Below are 25,721 nucleotides of genomic sequence, written 5' to 3' on the forward strand. Positions count from 1 at the left end.
CATGACTTATACATGTTCCTATGACTATGAGATTATGCAACTCCCGTTTACCGGAGGAACACTTTCTGTGCTACCAAACGTCACAACGTAAATGGGTGATTATAAAGGTGCTCTACAGGTGTCTCCAAAGGTACTTGTAGGGTTGGCGTATTTCGAGATTAGGATTTGTCACTCCAATTGTCGGAGAGGCATCTCTGGGCCCACTCGGTAATGCACATCACTATAAGCCTTGCCAGCATTGTGACTAATGAGTTAGTTGCGGGATGATGTGTTACGGAACGAGTAAAGAGACTTGCCGGTAACGAGATTGAACTAGGTATCGAGATACCGACGATCAAATCTCGGGCAAGTAACATACCGGTGACAAAGGGAACAACGTATGTTGTTATGCGGTCCGACCGATAAAGATCTTCGTAGAATATGTGGGAGCCAATATGGGCATCCAGGTCCCGCTATTGGTTATTGACCGGAGACGTGTCTCGGTCATGTCTACATAGTTCTCAAACCCGTAGGGTCCGCACGCTTAACGTTACGATGACAGTTTTATTGAGTTTTGATGTACCGAAGGAGTTCGGAGTCCCGGATGAGATTGGGGATATGACGAGGAGTCTCGAAATGGTCGAGACGTAAAGATCGATATATTGGACGACTATATTCGGACTTCGGAAAGGTTCCGAGTGATTCGGGTATTTTTCGGAGTACCGGAGAGTTACGGGAATACGTATTGGGCCTTATTGGGCCATACGGGAAAGAAGAAAAAGGGCCTCAAGGGTGGCCGCACCCCTCCCCTTGGTCTGGTCCGAATTGGACTAGGGAAGGGGGGCGCCCCCTTCCTTCCTTCTCTTTTTCCCTTCCTCTTTTTCTATTCCATATGGGAGGTGGAATCCTACTAGGACTAGGGAGTCCTAGTAGGACTCCACACTTGGTGCGCCCCCTCCTAGGGCCGGCCTCCTCCTCCCTTGCTCCTTTATATACGGGGGCAGGGGGGCACCCCAGAGACACAACAATTGATCCTTGAGATCTCTTAGCCGTGTGCGGTGCCCCCCTCCACCATATTACACCTCGATAATACCGTTACGGAGCTTAGGCGAAGCCCTGCGTCGGTGGAACATCATCATCGTCACCACGCCGTCGTGCTGACGAAACTCTCCCTCAACACTCGGCTGGATCGGAGTTCGAGGGACGTCATCGAGCTGAACGTGTGTAGAACTCGGAGGTGCCGTGCGTTCGGTACTTGATCGGTCGGATCGTGAAGACGTACGACTACATCAACCGCGTTGTGATAACGCTTCCGCTTTCGGTCTACGAGGGTATGTAGACAACACTCTCCCCTCTCGTTGCTATGCATCACCATGATCTTGCGTGTGCGTAGGAATTTTTTTGAAATTACTACGTTCCCCAACAGATTATAATGATGAAAGTGAATTTGGAGAGGTCATGACTTTATTTAGTGATGAATCCACCATTTTGGATGGGGCTTCAATTGACTATGAGAACAAGTTTGCTATCTATGATGATTATGGCGATGACATGTATGCTATAATAATGATAACCATGAAACTTTTCATCATGATTTTAATTTTCAATCACATGATATTTATTTTTTTGAGTTTGCTCCCACTACTATTGATGAGAATAAATTTGCTTATGTGGAGAGTAACAATTTTTTTTATGCTTATGCATCATGAAAAGAATGCTTTAGTTTATAGCTATATTTTTGAATTCTTTCATGATACTACTAAAAATTATTATGAGGGAGGAACTTATGCTTGTAGGAATTGCAATAATATCAAGTTTCCTCTCTATGTGTTGAAAACCTTGAAGTTATGCTTGTTTTGCCTTCCTATGCTAGATGATTCTTGTTCCCATGAATTATTTGCTCACAAAGTCCCTATGCATAGGAAGTGGGTTAGACTTAAATGTGCTTTCCATGTGCTTCATTATGCTCTCTTTGTGTTTCAATTCTTATCTTTTATGCGAGCATCATTGAAATCATCATGCCTAGCTACAAGGCATTAAAGAAAAACGCTTGTTGAGAGAGAACCCAACACTTTTACCTACTGTTTTTGTGTGTTCACATGATTATGCTACTGTATTGATCATGTTTTATTGCTTTTGTTTCAATAAAGTGCCAAGTAAAGCCTTTGGGATCATGTTGGGTGATAGTTGATTTGATCTTGCTGAAAAACAGAAACTTTTGCGCCCACGAAAATAAGTCTCATTTTTAACAGAAGAGTGCTTTTGAGTTATTTCTTTTTGCAGAACTTTAATATACAAATTTATCACGTGTTACTAATTTTTTCATAATTTTTGGAGTAGCATAAGTATGGTATTTATCCAGATCATTACGGACTGTTCTGTTTTTGACAGATTCTGTTTTCAATGCATAGTTTGCTTGCTTTCTAGTTTCGATGGCTTCTATTGCTCAATATGAAATGTGGAAATGATATGCTACAGTAGTAATTGTTTGGAAACAATTATGAATCTTGTCTTTGACAGTACCAAAGTAAAATGGTTTGCTATTTATCATACTAACCTATCTCACGAAGTTCCGTTAAGTTGTGTGTGATTGAAGTTTTGAAGTTTTGGGTGATATGTCGATATGAGGAGAATAAGGAGTGACAATACCCTAATCTTGGGGATGCTCAAGGAACTCCAAGTTAATATCCAAGGAATATCCAAGCAACTAAGCTTGGGGATGCCCCGGAAGGCATCCCCTCTTTCGTCTTCAACATTATCGGTAACCTCACTTGGAGCTATGTTTTCATTCGCCACATGATATGTGTTTTGCTTGGAGCGTCAATTTATTTTTTTATTATTTGCTTGCTGTTATTTAGAACAATGTTTTGCATATTTTATTCAATAAAAGTGGCATTGATAGCCTTTACTATGCTTATTTTACAAGTCTACATGTTGCTGTTTGAAAACAGAAAGTTTACTGATGTTGCAAAAATTCCCTAGAAAATTCAGAATGTGATAAAATGTTGAAACTTTTTGAAAAATAATCTCTGATAAATTTTCTAAAGTGTGGTAATTTTTTCAGAATTTTTGGAGTTAGGGAAGTATGGTGAATATTGCATTCTCTACAGACTGTACTGTTTTGGCAGATTGCTGTTATGTTTGCATTGTTTGCATATGTTTGCTTGTTTAACGATTCTATTTGAGGATATGAGTATTAAATATGCAGAGGCATTTATTATGCGATGTTGAATAATAATTTTAATGATTTGCTACAGTAGAGAATGATAAGGTTTTTGCATTGATTTATACTAACTTATCTCACGAGTTCTTGTTGAGTTTTGTGTGGATGAAGCTTTTGAGATTTAGGAAAATCGTGATATGAGAGGGATTAAGGAGACACAACAGCTCAAGCTTGGGGATGCCCAAGGCATCCCAAGATAATATTTCAAGAAGTCTCAAGCATCTAAGCTTGGGGATGCCCCGGTAGGCATCCCACCTTTTTTCTTCAACAATTACCGGTTAGTATCCGTTGAGCCTAAGTTTTTGCTTCTTCACATGAGTTGTGATATTCTTAGAATATCATTTTATTTTTATTTTGCTTGCTGTTTTAATAAAATAATTAGATCAGAAAGTTTTTAAATAAAATAGAGTCCTCAAATAGTTGCCAGGGAGGCTAGGTAAGCGGCACTCACATCCCATCAATGAAGCTCTTTTCTTTGGAATTGCTCTAGTGCTTCACTTATATCTTTTTGAGCACGGTGTGCTTTAGTATTTTCGAAGAAATTCTCTCTTGCTTCACTTAAATTAATTTGAGATAAATAAATATTATGCTCATGATCTTCACTTATATTTGTTTGAGCTTTTCAAAAGCAACACATGAAAGTTAGTCCCAAAGTGATAGATATCCAAGAAGGATATAATAAAAACTTTCATGAAGATCATTGGACAAAATAAACTTGATTCCTTGTAATAGTTTTAAGATATGATGATGTGATATGTGAGTCATGTTGATGAGTAATTATGCTTTAGTAAGAATGTTGGTGTTAAGGTTTGTGATTCCCTATCCAAGCACGAATGTCAATAGTTATGCAATGAAATTATATCCTACTTGTGGTGCATTATTTGGTGTTAATTATGCTTAATGCTCGCTTATGTGATTATTCGTTTCTTAGTTGGTCACTTCTCAATCTTTTGCTAGCCTTCATTTTGCACTAAGTATGATCACTACTTGTGCATCCAAAATCTTTTAAACCAGTTTTGCCACATGAGTCCACTATACCTACCTATATGCAGTATTCTTTTGCCATTCTAAGAAAATTTGTATGTGCCATCTCTAATTTTCAAAATAAATTTCTCTTTTGTGTGCTCGTACCGCTCGCAAGGCGGTGAGGGGTGGCCAATATTTTCCATGCTAGATGTGTTATTCTCACGATGAGTATTTATTCACTTGTCATTGGATGAGAGTAAGGCAAATGTATTAGGGATGCCTAGTCCCGAAATGAAAAATGAATTTACTTTATGTTGTCAAATAATAAGTTCCTTGGAAAATGTTGGTATGGAGGGCACCCGTGGATACAGTTAGCCATGGAAAGTGAAAGTGTGGTGGAAAAAGGAATAAACTTTATTTTCTGTTTGGGAACCGCCTACGATATATCTAGCATGGAAAGTGTTGGGAGCTCTAAGTCGTTTTCGTTGGTGGTAAAAGTATGCCTCTCAAAATGTTTTTATCTCTCAATTTTCGCTTTGAGCTCTGGCACCTCTACAAATCCCTACTTCCCTCTGCGAAGGGCCTTTCTTTTACTTTATGCAATTTTTATTTTAAATTTGAGTCTCCATCTTCTCTTATAAAGCACCAACTAGGAGAAACTATGATCGTACTTGAGCATTGGGTGTAGCTAATATGCGAGTGTGTTTCATGAATGGATCAATGATTGAGCATGATGGGCTAGGGATAACTTATTTTAGCGTTGATATTTTGAAAGACATGGTTGCTTGTTGGTATGCTTGAGTATTAAAGTCCTCATGTCAAAACTAGACTATTGCTTTGAACCATATAAAAGTCCAAATGTCCATGCTACAAAGAAAAGAATATGAGATGACATGATAGGCATCATTCCACATAAAAATATTTGTTTTTATCATTTACCTACTTGAGGACGAGCAGGAATTAAGCTTGGGGATGCTGATACGTCTCCAGCGTATCTATAATTTTTGATTGTTCCAGGCTGTTATATTATCATTCTTGGATGTTTTATAATCATTTTATAGTCATTTTATATCATTTTTTGGTACTAACCTATTGACATAGTGCCAAGTGCCAGTTGTTGTTTTTTTGCATGTTTTTTACATCGCAGGAAATCAATATGAAACGGAGTCCAAACACCGCGAAACTTTTTGTGGATTTTTTATGGACCAGGACACTTCCAATAGGCCAGAGCTGCACCTGGGTGGCCTCCCGCACCCCCTCTTTGCCCTATAAAATCCCAAATATTCCAAAAACCCTTGGGGTTAACCTAGATCAGAAGTTCCACCGCTGCAAGGCTCTGAAGCCACGAGAAACCAATCTAGACCCCGTTCCGGCACCCTGCCGGAGGGGTGAATCATCTCCGGTGGCCATCTTCATCATCCCAGCGACCACCACGATGAGGAGGGAGTAGTCCACCCTCGGGGCTGAGGGTTTGTACTAGTAGCTACGTGTTTAATCTCTCTCTCTCTCATGTTCTTGAGATTGCACGATCTTGATGTATCGCGGGCTTTGTTAATATAGTCGGATCATATGGTGTTTTCCCCTCTCTATCTTGTGATGAATTGAGTTTTCCCTTTGAGATTTTGTTTTATCGGATTGAATACCTTTATGGATTTGAGAACACTTGATATATGTCTTGCAATTGAATACTCGTGGTGACAATGGGGTATCGTATTGATTCACTTGATATATGTTTTGGCACTCAACTCGCGGATTCCCGAGGTGACATTGGGGTAATCTATGCATAGGGGTTGATGCACGTTCTTATCTTTGTTTCTCCGGTAGAAATCTTGGGGCACTCTTTGAAGTTCTTTGTGTTGGATTGAGTATTACGAATATGAATTTTCTTTGGTATTATTTTAGTACGAACACTAGGATAGATCAAACGGAAAGAATAGCTTTGTGTAATTCTAGTACGAACTCTTGAATAGATCGAATAGAAAGAATAGCTTTGAGGTGGTTTCGTACCCTGCAAACAATTTATTCTTATGTTCTCCGCTAGATAGGAACTTCGGAGTGATTCTTCATCGCACTTTGAGGGGTGGTTATATGATCCAATTATATTAGCATTGTTAAGAGATTGTACTAGCGAAAGTACGGACCCTAGGCCTCATTTTCAAGCATTGCAATACCGTTTTTGTGCCCGTTTACTATTTGCTACCTTGCTGTTTTTATTTATTCAGATTATAAAAATATATTTCTACCATCCATATTACACTTTTATCACCATCTCTTCGCCGAACTAGTGCACCTATACAATTTGCCACTGTATTGGGTGTGTTGGGGACACAAGAGATTTCTTGTATTTGGTTCCAGGGTCATTTGAGGGAGACTATCCTCATCCTACGCCTCCCACGGATTGATAAACCTTAGGTCATCCACTTGAGGGAAAATTGCTATTGTCGTACAAAACTCTGCGCTTGGAGGCCCAACACGTGTCTACAAGAATAAAGTTGCGTAGTAGACATCACTTGCCAGTAACGAGATTGAACTAGGTATGTAGATACCGACGATCGAATCTCGGGCAAGTAACATACCGATGACAAAGGGAATAACGTATGTTGTCATTACGGTACGACCGATAAAGATCTTCGTAGAATATGTGGGAACCAATATGAGCATCCAGGTTCCCCTGTTGGTTATTGACCGGAGAGGTGTCTCGGTCATGTCTACATAGTTCTCGAACCCGTAGGGTCCGCACGCTTAACGTTTGATGACAATTTTGTATTATATGAGTGATGTGATTTGGTGACCGAATGTTGTTCGGAGTTCCGGATGAGATCACGGGCATGACGAGGAGTCTCCAAATGGTCGAGAGGTAAAGATTCATATATAGGACGATGATATTTGGACACCAGAAGTGTTCTGGGGGTATCGGGTACATATCGGGTCACAGGAAGGGGTTCCGGGCACCCCCCGACAACTATATGGGCCTAATGGGCCAAGAGGGGAAACGCATCAGCCAGCAGGGGTTGCTGCGCCCCCCATATGGGCCGCACCTTAGGAGGAAGGAAAGGGGGAAGAGAGAAGGAAGGGGAGGGATTCGGCCTCCCCCTTCCTTCCCTCCTCCCTCCTCTTTCCTTCCCCCTCCGGTGGATATGGTAAGGGGGAGGCCGACTTGGGAGGCGCCCAAGTAGGATTCCTCCTACTTGGGACACCCCCTGGCTGCCTATCCTCCCCTCCAACCTATATATATATATATATATATATATATATATATATATATATATATATGTGGGGGGCACCGCTAGAACACACATCAACAATTGTTAGCCGTGTGCGGCGTCCCCCTCCACAGTTTACGCCTCCGGTCATATTCACGTAGTGCTTAGGCGAAGCCCTGCGCGGATCACTTCACCATCACTGTCACCACGCCGTCGTGCTGACGAAACTCTCCCTCGACACTTTGCTAGATCAAGAGTTCGAGGGACGTCCTCGAGTTGAACGTGTGCAGAACTCGGAGGTGTCGTACGTTCGGTGCTTGATCGGTCGGAACGAGAAGAAGTTCAACTACATCAACCGCGTTGTCAAATGCTTCCGCTTTCGGTCTACGAGGGTACGTGGACATGATATGTCTCCGTATCTATATTTTTTTATTGTTCCATGCTATTATATTATCTGTTTTGGATGTTTTAGATGCATTAATATGCTATCTTATATGATTTTTGGGACTAACCTATTAACCTAGAGCCCAGTGCCAGTTCCTGTTTTCTTCCTTGTTTTAGAGCTTCGCAGAAAAGAAATACCAAACGGAATGGAACTTTCGCGATGATTTTTCTTGGACCAGAAGACATCCAGAGGGCTTGGAGTGCATGTCAGGAAAGCCACGAGGCGACCACAAGGTCGGGAGGTGCGCCCCCACCCTTGTGGCCCCCGCGTGACTCCACCGACCTATTTCTTCCGCCTATATATTCTCAAATATTACAAAACCTTCCAGGGGAGCCACGAAACCACTTTTCCACCTCCGCAACCTTCTGTACCCGTGAGATCCCATTTAGGGGCCTTTTCCGGCGTCCTGCCGGAGGGGGATTCGATCACGGAGGGCTTCTACATCAACACCATTGCCCCTCCGATGAAGCGTGAGTAGTTTACCACAGACCTACGGGTCCATAGCTAATAGCTAGATGGCTTCTTCTCTCTCTTTGATTCTCAATACCATGTTCTCTTCGATGTTCTTGGAGATCTATTCGATGTAATACTCTTTTGCGGTGTGTTTGCCAAGATCCGATGAATTGTGGATTTATGATTAGCTTATCTATGAATATTATTTGAATCTCCTCTGAATTCTTATATGCATGATTTGGTATCTTTGCAAGTCTCTTCGAACTATGAATTTGGTTTGGCCAACTAGATTGGTTTTTCTTGCAATGGGAGAAGTGCTTAGCTTTGGGTTCAATCTTGCGGTGCTCGATCCTAGTGACAGAAGGGGAACCGACATGTATTGTATTGTTGCCATCGAGGATAACAAGATGGGGTTTTCATCATATTGCTTGAGTTAATTCCACTACGTCATGTCATCTTACTTAATGCGTTACTCTGTTCTATGAACTTAATACTCTAGATGCAGGCAGGAGTCGGTCGATGTGTGGAGTAATAGTAGTAGATGCAGGTGGGAGTCGGTCTACTTGATACGGACACGGTGCCTATATTCATGATCATTGCCTTAGATATCGCCATAACTTTGCGCTTTTCTATCAATTGCTCGGCAGTAATTTGTTCACCCACCATAATATTTTCTATCTTGAGAGAAGCCTCTAGTGAAACCTATGGCCCCCGGGTCTACTTTCCATCATATAGGTTTCCGATCTACAATTTTAGTTTCCTATTTACTTTCTTTGCAATCTTTTACTTTCCGTTTTATAAACCAAAAATACCAAAAATATTACTTTACCGTTTATCCATCTATATCAGATCTCACTTTGCAAATAACCGTGAAGGGATTGACAACCCCTTTATCGCGTTGGGTGCAAGTTGGTGTTTGTTTGTGCAGGTATTCGGTGGCTTGTGCGTTGTCTCCTACTGGATTGATACCTTGGTTCTCAAAACTAAGGGAAATACTTACTCTACTTTGCTGCATCACCCTTTCCTCTTCAAGGGAAAAACCAACCCAAGCTCAAGAGGTAGCAGGACACACTCTCCCCCTCTCGTTGCTATGCATCTCCTAGATAGATCTTGCGTGAGCGTAGGAAATTTTGTAAAATTGCATGCGACGTTTCCCAACATGTGATCACCCCCTTTGAGCCGATGGCTTGTGGTCAACGGTCTGATATAGGTTGTTGCTAGGACTTTAACGGACATCATTGTTTTCTCCGATGATTGGATCACTAAGCCCTTTACCAGCTGATGGTGTTGCCACCAGAGGTACCATGCTGAAAGGATCAAGGTAGGCTTTGTGGAATTTTGCAGCGTTCGAGCACTTTTTTTTGTCAACTTCCCCCAGGATGTGTTTTTGGAAGTAAATGGAGAACTAAGGAAAGAACTCCGGGAAATGATGCTAAAATCACGTCAAATGATGAGATTAATAACTACCATAAAAGAATGAAGCAATTTGAAGAAAGCCAGAGGTAGCGTAGCGCTTCTAGAGTGCAAGGCACCGTCTAGTACAAGCGCTCGTACCAGCCGCCGCCGCCTCCTCTTCGTCGACTACTTCCATCCCGTGGAATCGGGTTGTGGATCAGACGCACACACAGACCAGAAACTCATCTAGAACACAAAACCCTAGCCTCCAGAAGGCATTTGGAGGGGGGGACTGGCAAGGAGGAGATCGTCATCTTCACCACCACATGCAAGGGGACAACGACATCAACCATCTCCATCATCCATCATCAACATCCTCCATCTCCATCTTGTTGTAATACCAACCCTTTGTGGATTGTTACATGTATTACTTGTTTGATCCATCCATGATTACCATCACTATTTACATGATATCTGCCATTCCTATGTACGAGTAAAACTCCTAGTTCTCAGGGATGTGGACGAACCTTGGTATGTTTAGATACAAAAAAACGTTAATAAGGATATGAGATCATTTGTTGAATCTTTAGTTTAATAACCTTCTTATGCATTGTTGGATGAAGTTGAATGAGCAAATTAAACGACCTGCCACTATTGCCAATTTCATCAAGACCGCCGTGCTCAATGAAGGAGAAGGTGATGATCTAGTCGTTCCAACACAAGAAGGGCTTTGCTCCGGCGAAGAAGGTGATTAGGAATTGAGGGAGGAAGTGGGTAAAGGAGAAGGAGAAACGAGAAGGGGCGGCGGACAAGATGAAGGAGAAGTTCGAGGTCATCATTACGAAGGAGACATGTGTCAAGCGCCTGAGGTGAAGGAGTCAAAGACGACGAAGAGGTTTAGCTAGTTCCTGAAGATGCAAGACAAGCTCAAGCTCCAGGTGAAGAATCTTGAGACCAAGGTTACTTCCAATGACTCCAAGATATTGTTCATGAAGATGTTGGATTAGGATTCTGATTTGGCAAAGATTGTCCTAGCCTACCATGTCTGCTTGTTGAAGCGCTTTGGGCAATTTGAGGGTGTCGAAGGGTGAAGTATTTGCCACAGATAGCCGGGCTGGAGCCAAAGAAGGGCGTCTTTGGCACAAACAACCGGACTTTTGGGATCAGTTGGAGGTAAATACATATTGAACATCCGATGCTTTTTGTTTGTGATTGCACATGTTTACAACAATTAAACATATGATTAAGGTGGTATTGATATATGCATGTCAAATGGAGAAGGCCGGACCAGGCGCGGGCATTTGGCGACTCTGGTTGGATAGCTGGCTCCCCCATTCAATATCCGCAGACATGTCTGTCTACGCCTCTACGGACATTTGATGTGTTCGTCTTGGTGATTCGTGTTGGACTTGCCCTAAGGAAGTTGGTTTGCTGAAGACCTTCAGCTTATAGCTTTTGGACCCAGAAGTTGGCAGCTTAAGCTTAACCAAACACAAGAAGTCCAACATCTGTACTGTACTGTACGTGAAGCCCTGCATATACCATATACTCCAGCAAAACTGCAAGTACGTATGATGTAGTAGTAATCATGCTATGTACATATGCCCATCAGAGGGGACAGAGCTGCAGTAGAACTCGGCCAAATATACACTGAATATCTATCAGGATCTTCTTCACATTCATTGACTTTAGAACCACTTGCACTCAAAAGCGCAGGAGGAAGTTGCACATTTTATCAGCGCAATGCTTCCCCAATCTGCAAGGTCGGATACTGCATGTAGCTCCTCTCATTGCAGGTTTTTGTGATTTCTTGCAATATCCGCGATGACTCGGTCTTAATTACACCTGCCCACTCAGTGCTACTGTAGCTACGCTAGATAGTATCTTGATTCTCTATCTTCTCTGATCCTCATTGGTGGTGGTGAATAAGGAATGTTCTTAGAAAAATCCTGCTACCTGAATGAAAATCAGGTCAATTTGCTAGTCTATTTTCCTTGCAAAAAGAAGAGTTGATAGTCTATTCCAAATAGACAAACTCCACATTCTCAGTGCAGCCTCACCGTTTAGCTATTTGTAGTGCCATCGTCGTCATTTTCATCTCCAGAAGCTTCATAGCGTGGCTGGTCATACTTCTCACGGAGTTGCTTCACAGGAATGAAGTCCCGAGCTGTGTCCTCGCCATAAAATAGGAATTCGGTGTAGGGGTGCTCAAACCTTCCCTATATATTAATAACGGAATAATCAACAATTCACTTTGGCAAAAAAAAAAGGTAAACAGCCGAGCAAACGAGGAACTCAAACTCACTTTCTCTGATTCTTCAGCTTCTGAAAGATTTTCTTCTGCGACTGAAATTACAAAGCGATAAACATATCTCAAAATGGCAATGATAGACAAAAAAAAAGTATGAACGGATTTTTTTATATGAAATAGCCTGCTATATTGTTTTCTTGTACAGTACTTAAAACATAAAAAGGTATGCTTATTAAAGTTCCACATCTTAGACGTTGTTGATTTGGTTCCACCAGCTTTCTAGATATCGTGGCATTGTCTCCACAATGGTGTACCAGAACAGTCAACACACAGCGATCCACCTTCGCCAAGCGAAGATTATATATAGTAAACAGACTGGAGAAGATCTGCATTCTACATTTTTTCAGGGTAGGTACAAAGGAAAATATAGTTGCTGATTTCTTTTTATTTTCGGTTGTTTTAAACACTGTTGATGAACTGTAGGCTGGCTTCGGATATTAGAACTCAGAAGGTTTCCCCCTTCATTCTTGACAAAAAGGGTGCAAGGAGTTAGGAGACATAGTGAAATACTGATCTATTTTGATGCATATTTTGGGAAGTTTTATGAATAATAGCATAGCAGAAACAAAATTTTGGAACAAAAAATATTCAGCACACGGTATCTGAAGAGCACAGAAAGGGCATGCACTGTTTCAACTGAAAAAAAGAACAATTTCAAAAGCCCCACATATATATGGATTAGGAAAAGAAGAGAATAGTACCATATGCAACAAGGAGTTCTGGATCAGCATATACATCAACCAGCACCTGAAAATATAGCAATACCACAGCATCATAATGTGTACGATTTTTTTTGGAACCAGTTAAAACAAAGATTTGGAACCCTGTAGATTAAATTGCACACATATCAGCATGCAAAACCATGCTGAAGTTAAAGCAGAGTCCAACGAAGATGCCAATCCAGATTCCAGAGAGAAACAGTGTTTACACTAACAAATTTTCCTTATGAAGGGGATGGTTAACTAGTTCAGGGTTAAAAAAAAGGACAATTGTGAATATCATCACCTCAGGAAGTGAGCCTAGCTCACCTGGGTAGGGGAGGATGTACAATCCCACCACCTGGTTTATGTCCTTGTGGACACGGATTTGGGTTCCTACTTATTATATTGTCAGGGGGCTCCCCTATTTTCCATCACCTCAAATCCATAATTCAAAGCCTTTATGTGCTATATTGCAAGGAGGAAAGTAAGAAGAAGGATAGATAGATATTGCTATGATGAGCTAGCTTAGATGGTAACTAAGTTATAATAAATGAAAGTTCCCATCACAACCTTGCAAAAGATTCTCAGCAATTTCAGGACTTGTGTGCAAGGTGTACAATCGTGGATTTAAAATCAGGACTATGGGCCAACTGGCCACAGAAGGATAAGTCAAGTACAAGATGTACCATGTCACTAAGTTAGCCGTTGCCAGAATCATGTATCAATGGTTGTCATTGCGCTAATATTACGTCCATGTAACACAATCTAAGCTCTAAACTTGACAAAATTAGCACTAAAATATATCTTGCAGATGCTACAAGAAAAAAGAACTGAGATTTGCTTGGAACTGTGGATACTGAGGAACAACTTAAACTGGAAGCAACATTTACTTGATAAAAAGGTTGATTTGGTCCTTTAGATAACTTCTCCACATTTGCCGTCTCCATCCATGACTTGGATTCACAGCACACAGGATCCATGCCACATATCACAGCTCTATATCCTTCAGCAGGAGAAATCAAAAGACAAAGTGTCTCACATGAATGAATCGTGAGTGCTGAACTACAAAAATTAAGCCTAATGACAAACAAATGAATAAAGATAAAAAAATATCTCAAATCTTTCAAACCATATACTACTACAGTATAATTACCTAAATATAGGTCACACCTACATATCAGCTAGAGATACATATGATTACTTTCAGTGGTTCAGTTCAGTCTCCGACTGTAGGAACGCAAACTTGAACAACTTAACAATCGACAAACTATTGTTGACAAAAAAAGATAGTGACCAACACTGATATGTTTACTTAGAAATACTCCCTCCGTTCCAAAATAGATGACCCAACTTTGTACTAACTTTAGTACAAAGTTGGGTCATCTATTTTGGAACGGAGGGAGTAACAATCAATGGAATTATTAGCAGTCCTTTAGCATGCCAGAGCTTTTAACAATAACAGATGGTGCAAAATTACTCACCATGTACTTTGTGGCGTACTTTCTGCCCTAGTCGAAACTCATATTTCACACTTTGGTAGGCCAGGGCTTTAGCAGAAAGTGCCAGAGAATCACCCTACATGACATTTGAAGTAAAGCTATTTAACATAATCATGACATGACTGGTGCACCTAAGTTTTGGCATACCTCAAGCTTAGAGATTGTGTCACGCAGCTCAGCTGCCAAAGCATAGTTCTCGCTCTCAATAGCATTCTGCAAATCTGCACTGCAACAAAAGGATAAAGGTGAGCTCTCTGCCAAATGAACCAACTTTGGAGTGTTCCACAACAAATTTTCCCTTACGAGATTAGCCTATATGTTAATTAAGAAAATGGAGCACCAGAGCATAATCATTATATTGGGAAAATGTACATGTTATAGTATTTTAAATCTTCTCCTTACGGGTACCAAGGAAATATCAACATACCGCGCGCGTAGGAGATTTAAAGATTTATCCTGAGCTTCATTCTTCGATGAACCTCTTTTAGCTTCACGCTGCCTAGTTACCTCTGTTTCGATCTACAAAATAAGAGATAAGACTTTCTTCACAGAGAAATTATCCTCAAAATTCACTTATCTTAGAAGTGAACGCCATTAAGGTACCTCAGCAAGCTTTTCCCTTAATTGCTTTGCCGCATCAAACTGCTCTATATTCAATGCATACTGGCAAGAACCAAGCAGAGTTCAATAGTGAGGTTCGATTTGCATAAATAATTATCAAACATTTGGATGTATCAGTTGTCAGTGGAAACAACAGTGAAACGATGTTAGATTCAACTAGTAAACTGTAATCTAGACAATTGACTGGTAAAAAATTACAGTATGACAGATATTAGTAATTGCGGTGAGGTGGTGGCAAAGAAGCAAACACTCACCTGTATCCGAGTCTGTACATCCAGCTGAAAGTAGAAGATCAAGATGTCTTCGTTAGCAGACTCACTGCGCTCCAGCCTCGCGGCCGCATTATTGTTACTGTTACTGTTACGAGCATCTCCTCCAAAGAACCATCTGGCATTGGTCCTTACTGTGGTGTTTATTTTTCCACGGTTGGTCCCCATGTGCAGCTTTTCCGCACACCAGCGCCACGCGTATGCCCCACGGCTTGCAGGATTTATTTTGTAACAGAACCTCAGATCATTCCTAGCAACACAGGCTGATCTGCAGTTTGTTCCGTGGGGCGTGGCGACCGAATCGCACACAGATATGCCTTGCATTGTATATACGCAATGTGATAGGTCCAAAACATGCACGGGTCGATCGCCACAGCTGGAGCGGCACAATACCCACACCTACATACAGTCGTAAGCAGCTAGTTAATGGGACATACAACTGCACCAGAGCACACAAACAAACAATGACATGCTCTAATAAGATGAACTGAAGCAACTTTGCCTGAAACTCGTTATAATTCTGCTAAATAGGTTGAAACCACAAAATACACCTGAATTAACAAAGGCGTATTCCTATTTAAAAGCAGTGCTAGAAATCCTACTTAAAAAAAATTGCGGGGCATGTTCTTCTAATCCCTAAATGTTGGTCAATCTGTTTTTGAGTTGCAGAACTGGCGTTCAAGTATCGAGACGAGAGGGGGACGATGCTACAGGGTGCGGCGGCGGCGGGGCACGGAAAAATCAAGGCGGGGCGGGGAGGGAGCAGAGCTCGGTTACCGGAGGCGGCGGCCTTGGGCTTGGGGGAGAGGAGGAAAGCACGGTGCGGCGCCGGTACACGCAGCGAGGGACCGCTGGAGCGGGCGCAGGGAACGCGTGGGCGCTGCGCGGCGCCAGGGTACGGAACGGGGTTGCGTTGGTGTTGCGCTCTGTCGCTGCTGCTATGCCTACGGTAGTGGTTGATGTTTGGTGGATAGGGCGCCCCAGCTCCCAACTCGCCGCCCTGGACCAGTCGTTCGTTCTTTAGCCCGAGCGTTTGCTGCCTGCATTAAGATTTTCGTGGAATTCGAGTTAAATTTCTGCCGGGAAATGTAGAAATGAAAAGGTACTGCATCGCACCATATGGTTGCTTTATTTTTATTTATTTATTTGCGAGGCACCCTATGGTTGCCTTGCCTTCAATTTGATTATCAAACTATCAAAAATAGGTTACACGATTTGCAAATGATTTCCTCAACGTTTAACTCATTATTTCAGTTCAGTAACAATCCCTCTGTAAACAAATATAAGACGTTTTAGATAACTTATTTGTTTACAGAGGGGTATTATTTATATAAACCTATTGGTTTATGGTCCTGATTACAGAAAATCCACCTCACTCCAGCTGACAAACAACTGCATTTTTCTCGTAAAAGTAATAAATGGCTACTGTAAATCACAAAGGAATGTTCCGTGTTCTCGGACATATGGAGGTATTACCATTGGTCACAACACTAGCGTGCCATTCAGCAAAAAAAGTGATCGCAGTAGGAATAAACCTCTAAATTATCATCTGGCGAACATCAAAGCTCATCAGCGAACCCTACGCGACATAAAAATTTGCGTTGCTTCTCTTCTGTGGCAAGAACTCTATTTGGCAGCGCGTATAACAGTCCCAAGCCAATCGTCCGAGCTTGTGTTCACATCCCCCTTCAAGGCTCTCAGGGAGTGCTCAGTGTCAACCTGCATCACAAAACAACTTTTTAACAAAAACTGTACTGTCGCATTATGAATTTAGTTATCGTTTTAGTCACGTTTTACGGTATGAGCAGAGGAAATATTCACACCTTTGTGATGTACACATCAACTCCAAGCCTAGCTATCGCGGCAGCTTCCAGTATTTTGGTCTCCATTCCTCCAGTGGTGTCGTGTGCGGCTACTGATATCTCCACTGCAGTGAATCGCTGGATATCTTAGGCTTATACAAGCGATACTAGTTTACAAGCAGTACATCTGGATCATGAAATTAGTCTGTTCTCAGTCCAATAAACCATAATTTTGATGACAGCGACTCATGTTACAGATAATTGCTCCCTCAAAGCATTTCCCCCCCTTCAAACGATACATAAGAACAAAGAATGCATTTGGTGATAATAAGGTTGTCACTTAGGAAATCATCACTGACTACTTGAATCAAGCATTTTTTTGTTTTACAATTATCAACTTGAAATTGCTATGTTCAACCTCTGCAGGCTGTAGCGGCATGCCTTCATCAGTATATACTACACAACTATGCAGACATCAACCACTCAACCATCATGGTACACATGGAAGGGAGACATGATGATACCTTCTTTTCTGTTGCCTTGTAATGCAGGTTTTACAATCGACCAGCCTCCGTTGTCATCTACCTCTGTTAAGCAGCACATGTCAGTAAACTGGAATTGCATGTTTTTTCCTGCATTTCCCTACAATAATTGATGTATATCAACCAAGAAGATTACACATGCAGACAAAGTTGATCTACAACGGGTGGATACTAACCTATCTCTTTGAGAAGTACTGCATTTGGGTCAGTTGGAGGACGGTCATATACTCCATGAACATCTGTCTAAATATCAATTGTCAGAGTAAAGAAAAACTTGGCAAAACAATGAAACATATGAAGCATGGTGCATACAAATGAAATAAGATGAAGCCCATCTTATAACAACAAAATTGAATTATAAGAAAGACAGTACAGCTAAGTCAGCAAGTTGCCATACTGTTACAATAAATGATCAAGTCATGGTAAGGAGACAAGGTAACAGTACCAGAAACACGACATATTTTGGAGTCAAAAGCTGTGCAAGGTGGCGTATAATGACATCCCCACTCAATATGGTGCAGTCCTGGTCATTTAATCCTAACATCAGTCTCAGTACAAGTGAATAAATAGTGTGTCCCAACCTGTATGTGAATCTAAACAAGAATGTGGGCATAATCCAATTTAAAACTCACCAGCGATTCATCAAGAACAGCATCTCCGTGCAAAACCTGCGAGGAAACAGACCATTATTCTACACAGAAAACCATAGCTGCAAGTTTGTATTCTTCTTCATATGTAGATGAAAAAAGAACACGTGGAAGTTAGGCGATGCTTCCCTTATTCTTATAACATTACTGAAAAACTGTCCGAGCTATTTCAAATGTCAGAACTGATCTATTACTTAACAATACACCCAGAGCTATGTTGGGAACATATATGTATTGCGAATCATTGCAGCTTACCAAAAGCATTAGTGAAAGATCCATGTAAACAATGCTCATTAAACACAAGTCTAAAGAATATGCTACTAATATCCAGAAACAACATTTTTGCCGCATATGATTCACATAATTGCCGTACTTGGGCTGCAAACTTAGATCAAAGAAAATTTCTACAGAAATAATTACTAAAGAACCTAAGGTGCAATAGCTTACAGGGACAAAACCAGCATGGAGTGACTCAATGATTTGAGAAGCATTGGCTGATGCAAGCTGCAAATGCACATATGTCAACATCTTTGTTTACACGATTAGACATATATCCACAAAAACTGTGTATTGTCAGGTGTCTATCCAAAGATGCAAGAATCCTCTAGTTTGCTCACATCTCTTCGCTGAGTAGACCATCCACAAGCAAATGGTGACATCCCAACAGACGGTATTCCTTCTGCAGAAGCACTTCCACAAGTCATTTATTTACCACTGATTCACACTTAAAAATTAATAGTTTTTATAAAACATATATCACAAAATTGATATATAAGCTGGTCAGGTCATTGAAAATACATAGTAGATATATGAATTGTTATTGCTATATGAACATGCATCCTTGCAATTTAAGTAAAAACTTCAGATCACGACATAATTCATCCAGACAAAGGAACACATGCAGATCCTGTGGAAAAACAATAATAAACATAATCATGAACTTTCAATACCTATTCAAGACGACACTAATGACAACACACTAGTTGATTAGTTCACCATAATGACAGATTACCATGATAAGCATGTAGCTGAATTATTAGCATAAAATGCACTAGTCTTCATTTCTATGTAGTGTACCTCTTGCCAAGGCTCTAACAATTTCCTGGTTGAGAGAAGTCACCTATGTTGCAACATATATATTATTAGAACACTGTTTAAGCATTGCATCAAAGAAGCATGGCATACATCGACAAGATCCTGAAAAAAAATATGGAACTGGAAGTTACGATATCCACATGATAGTGAAATTTTAGAAGTGCACCGTACTGAAATTCTTGTAGCCACAAAGCCAGCCTTCACCAGTGTTGAATGCAACCCTCCTTTATGTACTCCAGATCTACTTGCTTGGAAGTGGCCAAAAGAACCTGAAGTAGTAAATTCAGATAGAGGACTATTACAATCTTGATATCATGACACTAATTTTACAAACTCAAACTCTAGCAGCCCAATTATAGTTACAGGGATTACGGGTACCGTATAACATTGGAACTGACCAAATTCCCTGGTTCTTCAGCACTATCCTACAGGCAGACCCTAGAGACTATCAATCAGACCCATTGCATGCTAAATATCTTCCAAGCAGGTTATTTGCACTAATAATGTAAGCATGGCTCGCTCACTGAGAGGCATTTCAAGGTCACTTGGTAGTTAGCGTCAATTCTGACAGCACATAGCATCCCAAATTATGTTCATCAGTTCGTCTGGATTCTACACCCAAATCAGAAATCACCTAGTTCAGCTCATCAGCAAGCGTAAGACAGAGAGCCAGTGCCCAGAGGCAACACAGATTCCGAGCTATATATACCTGCGCCGTGGACGACGACGAAGTTGCTGTCGAGCCCCAGCCCCGCCATACCCGCGAACCCCTCCGCGTCCACGACCGGGTCGGCCGGATCGCCGGGCCTCCTGCTCCAGTCCATCCCCCTAACCTTCTCCGGGGCGGTGCCGTCGGACTCGGACATGGCCTGCCGCAGCTGCGCGCACGCCGACCGCAGGCTCTCCTCGTCGATGCTCTCCAGCTTCCCCTTGTTCGTGATGGCCGCTCCGCCTGCGCCAGCACAGAGTTCGTCGAATCAGCCCCGGCTGGAGAGGCGCACGCCGGTACAGAGGCACACAAGGAAACATACGGCTGGAGAGAGCACCTAGCTTAACGATGCAGCGGACGGGGCGGGGCGCGGCGGGGCTCCGCTGCTTCCGTGCCGCCTCCGCCATGGGAGCTCCTCCCCTCGTCCTCGCGCAGTCTCCGTCTCTCCGATGACCGCTGGCCGAAAAAGCGGAGGGCTCGGGAATCTGAGCACCACTTGAGTTCAGTTCAGCGTGACCATGGTCGGATCTACAGTGTGGACGCTACAGATTTTTAGACCGGCCAGGCCATAGGAAATTACAGATGGGCCTGAGAAAGAAAGGCCCAACAAAGTCGTCCCGGCCCGTCTCAGCCCAACAAACACTGGGACAGGCAGACGCACCGAGCCCCTGCTCGTCCCCGACCTCGGCGGCTCGGCTCCCGATCTCGCTGCCTCGCCGGACGCCGTCGGACGTCGCTGTCTGCCTCCTCATCGCTAGACGTCCAGGAGCCGCCCGCAGCGCTCGGCGCCACTGCGCTTCCTTGGTGCCCCTGCAAGCAGGCACCGGCCGCCCAGTCCGCTCTCCGCCGACTCCGGCAGCAAGCCTTGAGTCCGATTTGAGGACTTGAGGTAAGTTGTCGACTGTGGCACTGCCCTTTCCCAATTCCTGATTCAGGGTTTGCTCTTTGCTGTCTATTGCATCAATCAGGTGGTAGAGTCAAGTCTATTGCGTTAGCTAAACAACCGGACTTGCTATCCAGTACATGTACACACAGTCCTGTGAGCACATACACATAATTTTGCTATCCAGTACTTGAACACCCGATCAATGACAAGATTTGTTTGATTGTTTGCCACTCTTAACAAGTTACTCTAACGACGCCACTCTTAAACAAATTAGCAATGCCACACTGTCTTTTTTGAACTTCTCAAGATATGTATTATGTAAGTAGTATTCTCTTATGCAAAATTGAGAATTTTAATATGTCCGTAAGACCATATTGATCTATTTCTATGTGCTATTGGTAAATTAATTAGAACGTTGCCATGTCATATTTGTTGTCGAAAGAAGATGGACCACCCTGTTTTAAAATCCTAGATCTCTCGCTCCAAGGTCTCTCCAATCAGATGCCGTCGACTGGCTCCTAGACCTAGGTCGCCGGCTCTCCGACACCTCCTCTAAGGCCGCTGTCTGTTCGCCAACGCCTCCCCTCAGATCACAGTCTGCTAGCCCCTCTCTCTAGCATCCCAAGGCGCCGCTCCCTCCCGGCTCACCACGCACTCACCTCGTCCCTTCAGTGTAGATCAGTGATATTTAGCAAATGAACTACGTATTCAGATGTGTATGATTGAAGGTTTGTGTTATATGCTTACTTGCAATACCACATTTGTCTTACGTCTTTCTGTGTTCGCACTTGAAAGCACAGGAGGTGTACAATGAGGCTGTTGAAAGCGGAGGAGTTGTTCCGGAAATTGCTTGAGGGTGGGTCCAAGAAACAGCCTCGGCTTCTCGGGCTCGATGTTGGTAGTAAGTACGTCGGGCTGGCAGTTTCTGATCAGAAAAACAGGATTGCCTTGCCTCTAAGGTATGGGCTTCTAGCAATTGGTGTTGAGGACATGTTTCTTGATGCAAATGTAAGTGGTCATGTATGCTCCTAAGTAATGCACAAGAATGGTTATATTCCATTCCTCTTAATGGCTGAATGGAGTGGAGTATTTACAGTCCATTCACTCAACGTTTGAAATTTTTCTGTAAGTAATAGTACAAACTATCACCCTGTTGGAATTGGACTGTCCAACTGCAAACAAAGCACTTCTAGTAATTCATTGAATTTGTATGTGGGCTTACTCTGTGCACGATTGTGTTAGGACTAGAGCGATGTCTGTATGTTGATGTTGGCATAACTTCATTTTATATGAAATGACTGTAGACCTTCAATTTTGTTAGGGAAAAACTAGTGTTGTGGTTTAGAAAATCCTGTGACACACATTTCTATTTAGGGACCTGTTTCGATCACACAACTTCTTTGCTTTCATATTTATGTGCCCTGTAAGGCTTGTTTGGATAGTAATCATGACTTTCCTGTGTTTGATGTGTTTCACCCAGACCAGAGTGGCTTGACTCAGTGTAGTCATGATTGTCGTTGCCATTATACTCCCAGTTTCTTGGACATGGGATGTCGTCTTAATTCTGCAATAATGTGCTTGGTCTATTGTCGTGAGTACTTTTATCTTGAGAGAAAAAATAATGATAGCCCAGTAGCTTCTCTTTTCTATAATTTGGTGATGAGATAGATGACACGCTTGCATTTCCTTAATAAGGTAAAATTACATATTGGGATTGACAAGTGCATTGATATTCTGCAGTGTCTTGGGTAGGACAAAGACAAACATTAATTTGATGGCAGATGATTTCAAAACACTGGTATGTTGTACTTGTTCACGTTTAAAACTTACTGATAAACACAAGATCAAGTACTCGATAAAAAATATCATTTTGTTCTGTAATTAATGCTTGCTCGCTCCCACCACCATTTTTCAAAAATTATCTTTGATTGAAACTGATTTTGCATTCTGAAAATGCAAATTTTGCTTCAACTTAATGTGGAAAACCGAAAAAGGGAATGTGCTCTTATTGGCATTAAGTCAGGGTTTCAGGTCTATCTGTATTGGCTTCTTTTTACTCAAGTTACCCATTTCATTTACCTTTCTAAGATATTTATGGGTGACATTGATAATTGACCACAAACAAATCAAAACAGCATCATATATATGTGGAATGGGTAGATTTTTGTGTGTATCTAGCTGTACAGAAAAGATGCTCACCTCTGATAGGCTTTTAATCTGTTGATGGGCAAATGACCATTGGTCCCACTTTGCAAAATTCAACTAAAAAATTGCAGGCATGTTATATCGCAATGCTGGTGCTAACTTGGAGTGTCATGGCCTCATGGATGGGTATCGCAACTCTTAACTTAGATTTGTGCATAGAATGGAGCTGATGCAGGCTTGGTCAAAGTTAATTTACAGATGTCCGCTGGGAGCCAGCAAACACTAAAATCGGGTAGTATTGTCAATCTTATGGCGCATCTGGAATAAGAGGAATATGTAGAATCTTCTAGCGAGAAGATATATGCGACATATATTCCAGAAGTTCAAGCGAAAGCCATCACCTGGCAAAGCATGCACTGATAACACGAAGGAAATATTACCCAAATATGTTGGCCTTTTCAATACTGCACCAAATATTTTGCCAATAATATGCAGGAGAACTGCATGTAATTTATTAAGAAGCAATACTGCACCATATTATGCATAGATAACTCATTTAGGCTCCGTTGGGCATCTGGTGGCCTTTCAAGTGTAGCTTTGCTATTATCCTTTTTTCTAGAACCATAACAAAACTATCTTACTAGAGTTAGTAAGGATTCTTATAGATTTCAAATCACAGTGCGGCACAAGACATCAAACACTGGTAGTAGTGTTTGACAAGTTTACAAACTTAGTGATTTCTCATTCATTACTTTTTTCAGTTGTTCCATATGTTATATTTTTTCTGGATTTCTGACCTCTCTTTAATTTTCAATTATGCATATCGAAGATAATGCCATTCTTTTGTTTTGTGAATAGGTTAAAAACTACTCCCTTGCTGGGCTTGTTGTGGGTTATCCATTCAACCTACAGGGTCAATCTTCTCCAGATGTACGATGCCCTTTTGGTAGTATAGTTCACCTCCTGTTTCACTTTATGTTTTCTAATGTTTCTTTTTCTGTAAAACAGGCATCACAAGTAAGCCTTCTTGTAGGAGAGCTTTGTAAAACTGGGAAACTTGATGATTTGAGCTACACATATTGGGATGAAAATTTTACCTCAAAGGTGATAGCCCCTTTTTCTCTGTGTGTCTTCTTATTCAAATAGGATAAGGTGTGGACTGCAGTACTGTTTTGGCCATCGGATACATTGTAGTTTTTAAGACTGCTATTAGGCTGTTTTGTTGGGAAATGACTGTCATGTCTCTTCTACAAGTATTTGGTTGTGAAGTTTTCTGATCGATCTTGCTTTTTGGTTCAAATGATGCTGTTTCTCCAGTGCGTAGAAGCCCTTTTAAATCCTCTGAAACTAAATGATCCAGTTGAGACCAAAACAATGACAGATAAATTTGCTGCAGTTTGCATACTCCAGGTGCGCCCACCAAATCCAGGATGACATCATACTCCAGTCACTCGGTTCATGTTTTCAGTTGTCATAACCATTATAGTAGATCTTTGGGTCGTTCAGTTGAGAACTGCTATTAGACGCATTGAGAATTTTCCTTTGTGGACAGGGTTATTTAGATAACATGAACAGGGCATTGAGATCTGCAGATAAGTGTGAAGAGTAACTTGAGCTCAGCTTCTGGTAAGTGCTTCTTTGTATAGTGTGGCCTCTTTGTTTGTTTCTTTCTTGTTTGTGTGATAACTGACATCTTTGTTGTTTACAATTTGCATAGGTCAATGAACAGTTACCTCTTAAAGGTTCTTCAGCCTTGCAGTCTTTGGTCGAAGCATGGTTCTGAAAGCATTTCCGTTTCCTGTAACATTCAGTTGGTCGAGATGTGAACTTAGCTCCGAGTCGGTGCGTCGTTAGGCCTCTGATCTGATGTAGGTGCAGAGCTGACATATTCCGCTGACAGCACATCACCTGTGCTAATGCAAATGCAGCTCTCGTACTTGTCCGCTGGAGGCAAATTAGTCGCAACTGATGCTAATCTATTGGGAAGATCCTTTCTCCCCTTCTTTCCTTGCAACCTCATCCTGCTTATGAGATTCTCGGCATAAGCTGATGATGATGCCGCATGCTCGGTAATGACCGTCTGATGATGGAGGTGGCACATGCCATTGCATGGCCACCGAAATGCTTGCCTGTTCCCGTCCTCTAATTTCCACAAATTAAGCGCGCAGATGCTCTGTTAGCAGCCCGGGCAATTAACCCCCTTCCTGCGGCCTTCAGTTTGCTTGTCGACCCAAGAACGGTCAGGTGATGGTGCCAGGTGCACCTGGAGTGGAGTGAGCCCCGTTTCTCGGAAATGGCAAACCAGTTTCCATATCCCAGCAACAGTCCAATTCGTCTCGGTACGCTGCTTGTGCTCATGGGCGCGTTCCTGGGGCGTGCCTGCGCTGCGGGCAGGCATATATTCTCGTTTTTGGATTGTCTGATCAAAGGATAGACAAGGAAACGTCGTAAGGAATTTTGCGACAAAATCAAATCCCCTTGAGGCTCTGCCGGTGCCGGATGACATCGTCGTTGCTTGCACACAAGAGATCACAAGTCGGATCCTACCAGGAAAGTTAGGCTCACACGAAGAATTTTGCGACGACAGGTAACTTCGTCCGTCCAAGTCTCACTGCTCCACATTGGGAAAACAAAGGAGAAAAATGGGCCACCTGTCGAGCCACAGACTCTCCCGTGTGTATGCTTCCCTAGAATCTACACTACTGCTGCCACGACAAGTTTATTTTTCCTTGCACTTCTGGAACGCCTTGCCTCGGGCGCTCCTGCCAGCTGCTGCTCCATGCAATGTCAGCATAGTTGACGCTTGACAGCTAGTGGTAGTGGCTTGGTG

General features: G+C 42.2%; 2 protein-coding genes and 1 pseudogene across 4 annotated transcripts; 1 reads left to right on the forward strand and 2 right to left on the reverse strand.

Annotated features, from left to right (window-relative positions):
- Window positions 1-11,175: 11,175 nt before the first annotated feature.
- On the reverse strand, window positions 11,176-16,082 carry LOC123079268 (clp protease adapter protein ClpF, chloroplastic). 2 transcript variants are annotated; one of them, XM_044502003.1, is made up of 11 exons: window positions 15,843-16,082; window positions 15,051-15,464; window positions 14,779-14,838; window positions 14,603-14,694; window positions 14,323-14,401; window positions 14,158-14,251; window positions 13,567-13,679; window positions 12,677-12,722; window positions 11,970-12,010; window positions 11,725-11,883; window positions 11,176-11,613 (listed from the first exon to the last, which is right to left on the reverse strand). In XM_044502003.1, the coding sequence occupies exons 2-10, from the start codon at window positions 15,387-15,389 to the stop codon at window positions 11,728-11,730; spliced, it is 1,020 nt and encodes a 339-aa protein (XP_044357938.1). In that variant the 5' UTR covers window positions 15,390-15,464; window positions 15,843-16,082; the 3' UTR covers window positions 11,176-11,613; window positions 11,725-11,727. The 2 variants fall into 2 exon arrangements, with proteins under 2 accessions (XP_044357938.1, XP_044357937.1); XM_044502002.1 differs by having other exon boundaries at window positions 11,176-11,620; window positions 15,843-16,081.
- Window positions 16,083-16,313: 231 nt separating this feature from the next.
- On the reverse strand, window positions 16,314-20,406 carry LOC123079271 (isopentenyl phosphate kinase). Of its 2 annotated transcripts, XM_044502004.1 has the most exons (12): window positions 20,198-20,404; window positions 19,861-20,103; window positions 19,323-19,420; window positions 19,134-19,176; window positions 18,674-18,735; window positions 18,504-18,560; window positions 18,042-18,077; window positions 17,855-17,932; window positions 17,586-17,652; window positions 17,392-17,454; window positions 16,889-16,992; window positions 16,314-16,784 (listed from the first exon to the last, which is right to left on the reverse strand). In XM_044502004.1, exons 1-12 carry the CDS (start codon window positions 20,265-20,267, stop codon window positions 16,692-16,694), a joined length of 1,014 nt encoding a protein of 337 aa, XP_044357939.1. In that variant the 5' UTR covers window positions 20,268-20,404; the 3' UTR covers window positions 16,314-16,691. The 2 variants fall into 2 exon arrangements, with proteins under 2 accessions (XP_044357939.1, XP_044357940.1); XM_044502005.1 differs by lacking the exon at window positions 16,314-16,784 and having other exon boundaries at window positions 16,947-17,054; window positions 20,198-20,406.
- Window positions 20,407-20,512: 106 nt separating this feature from the next.
- On the forward strand, window positions 20,513-24,919 carry LOC123079272 (putative pre-16S rRNA nuclease; annotated as a pseudogene).
- The last annotated feature ends 802 nt before the right edge of the window (window positions 24,920-25,721 follow it).

Source organism: Triticum aestivum, chromosome 3D (assembly GCF_018294505.1).
Source record: "Triticum aestivum cultivar Chinese Spring chromosome 3D, IWGSC CS RefSeq v2.1, whole genome shotgun sequence".
NCBI lineage: Eukaryota > Viridiplantae > Streptophyta > Magnoliopsida > Poales > Poaceae > Triticum > Triticum aestivum.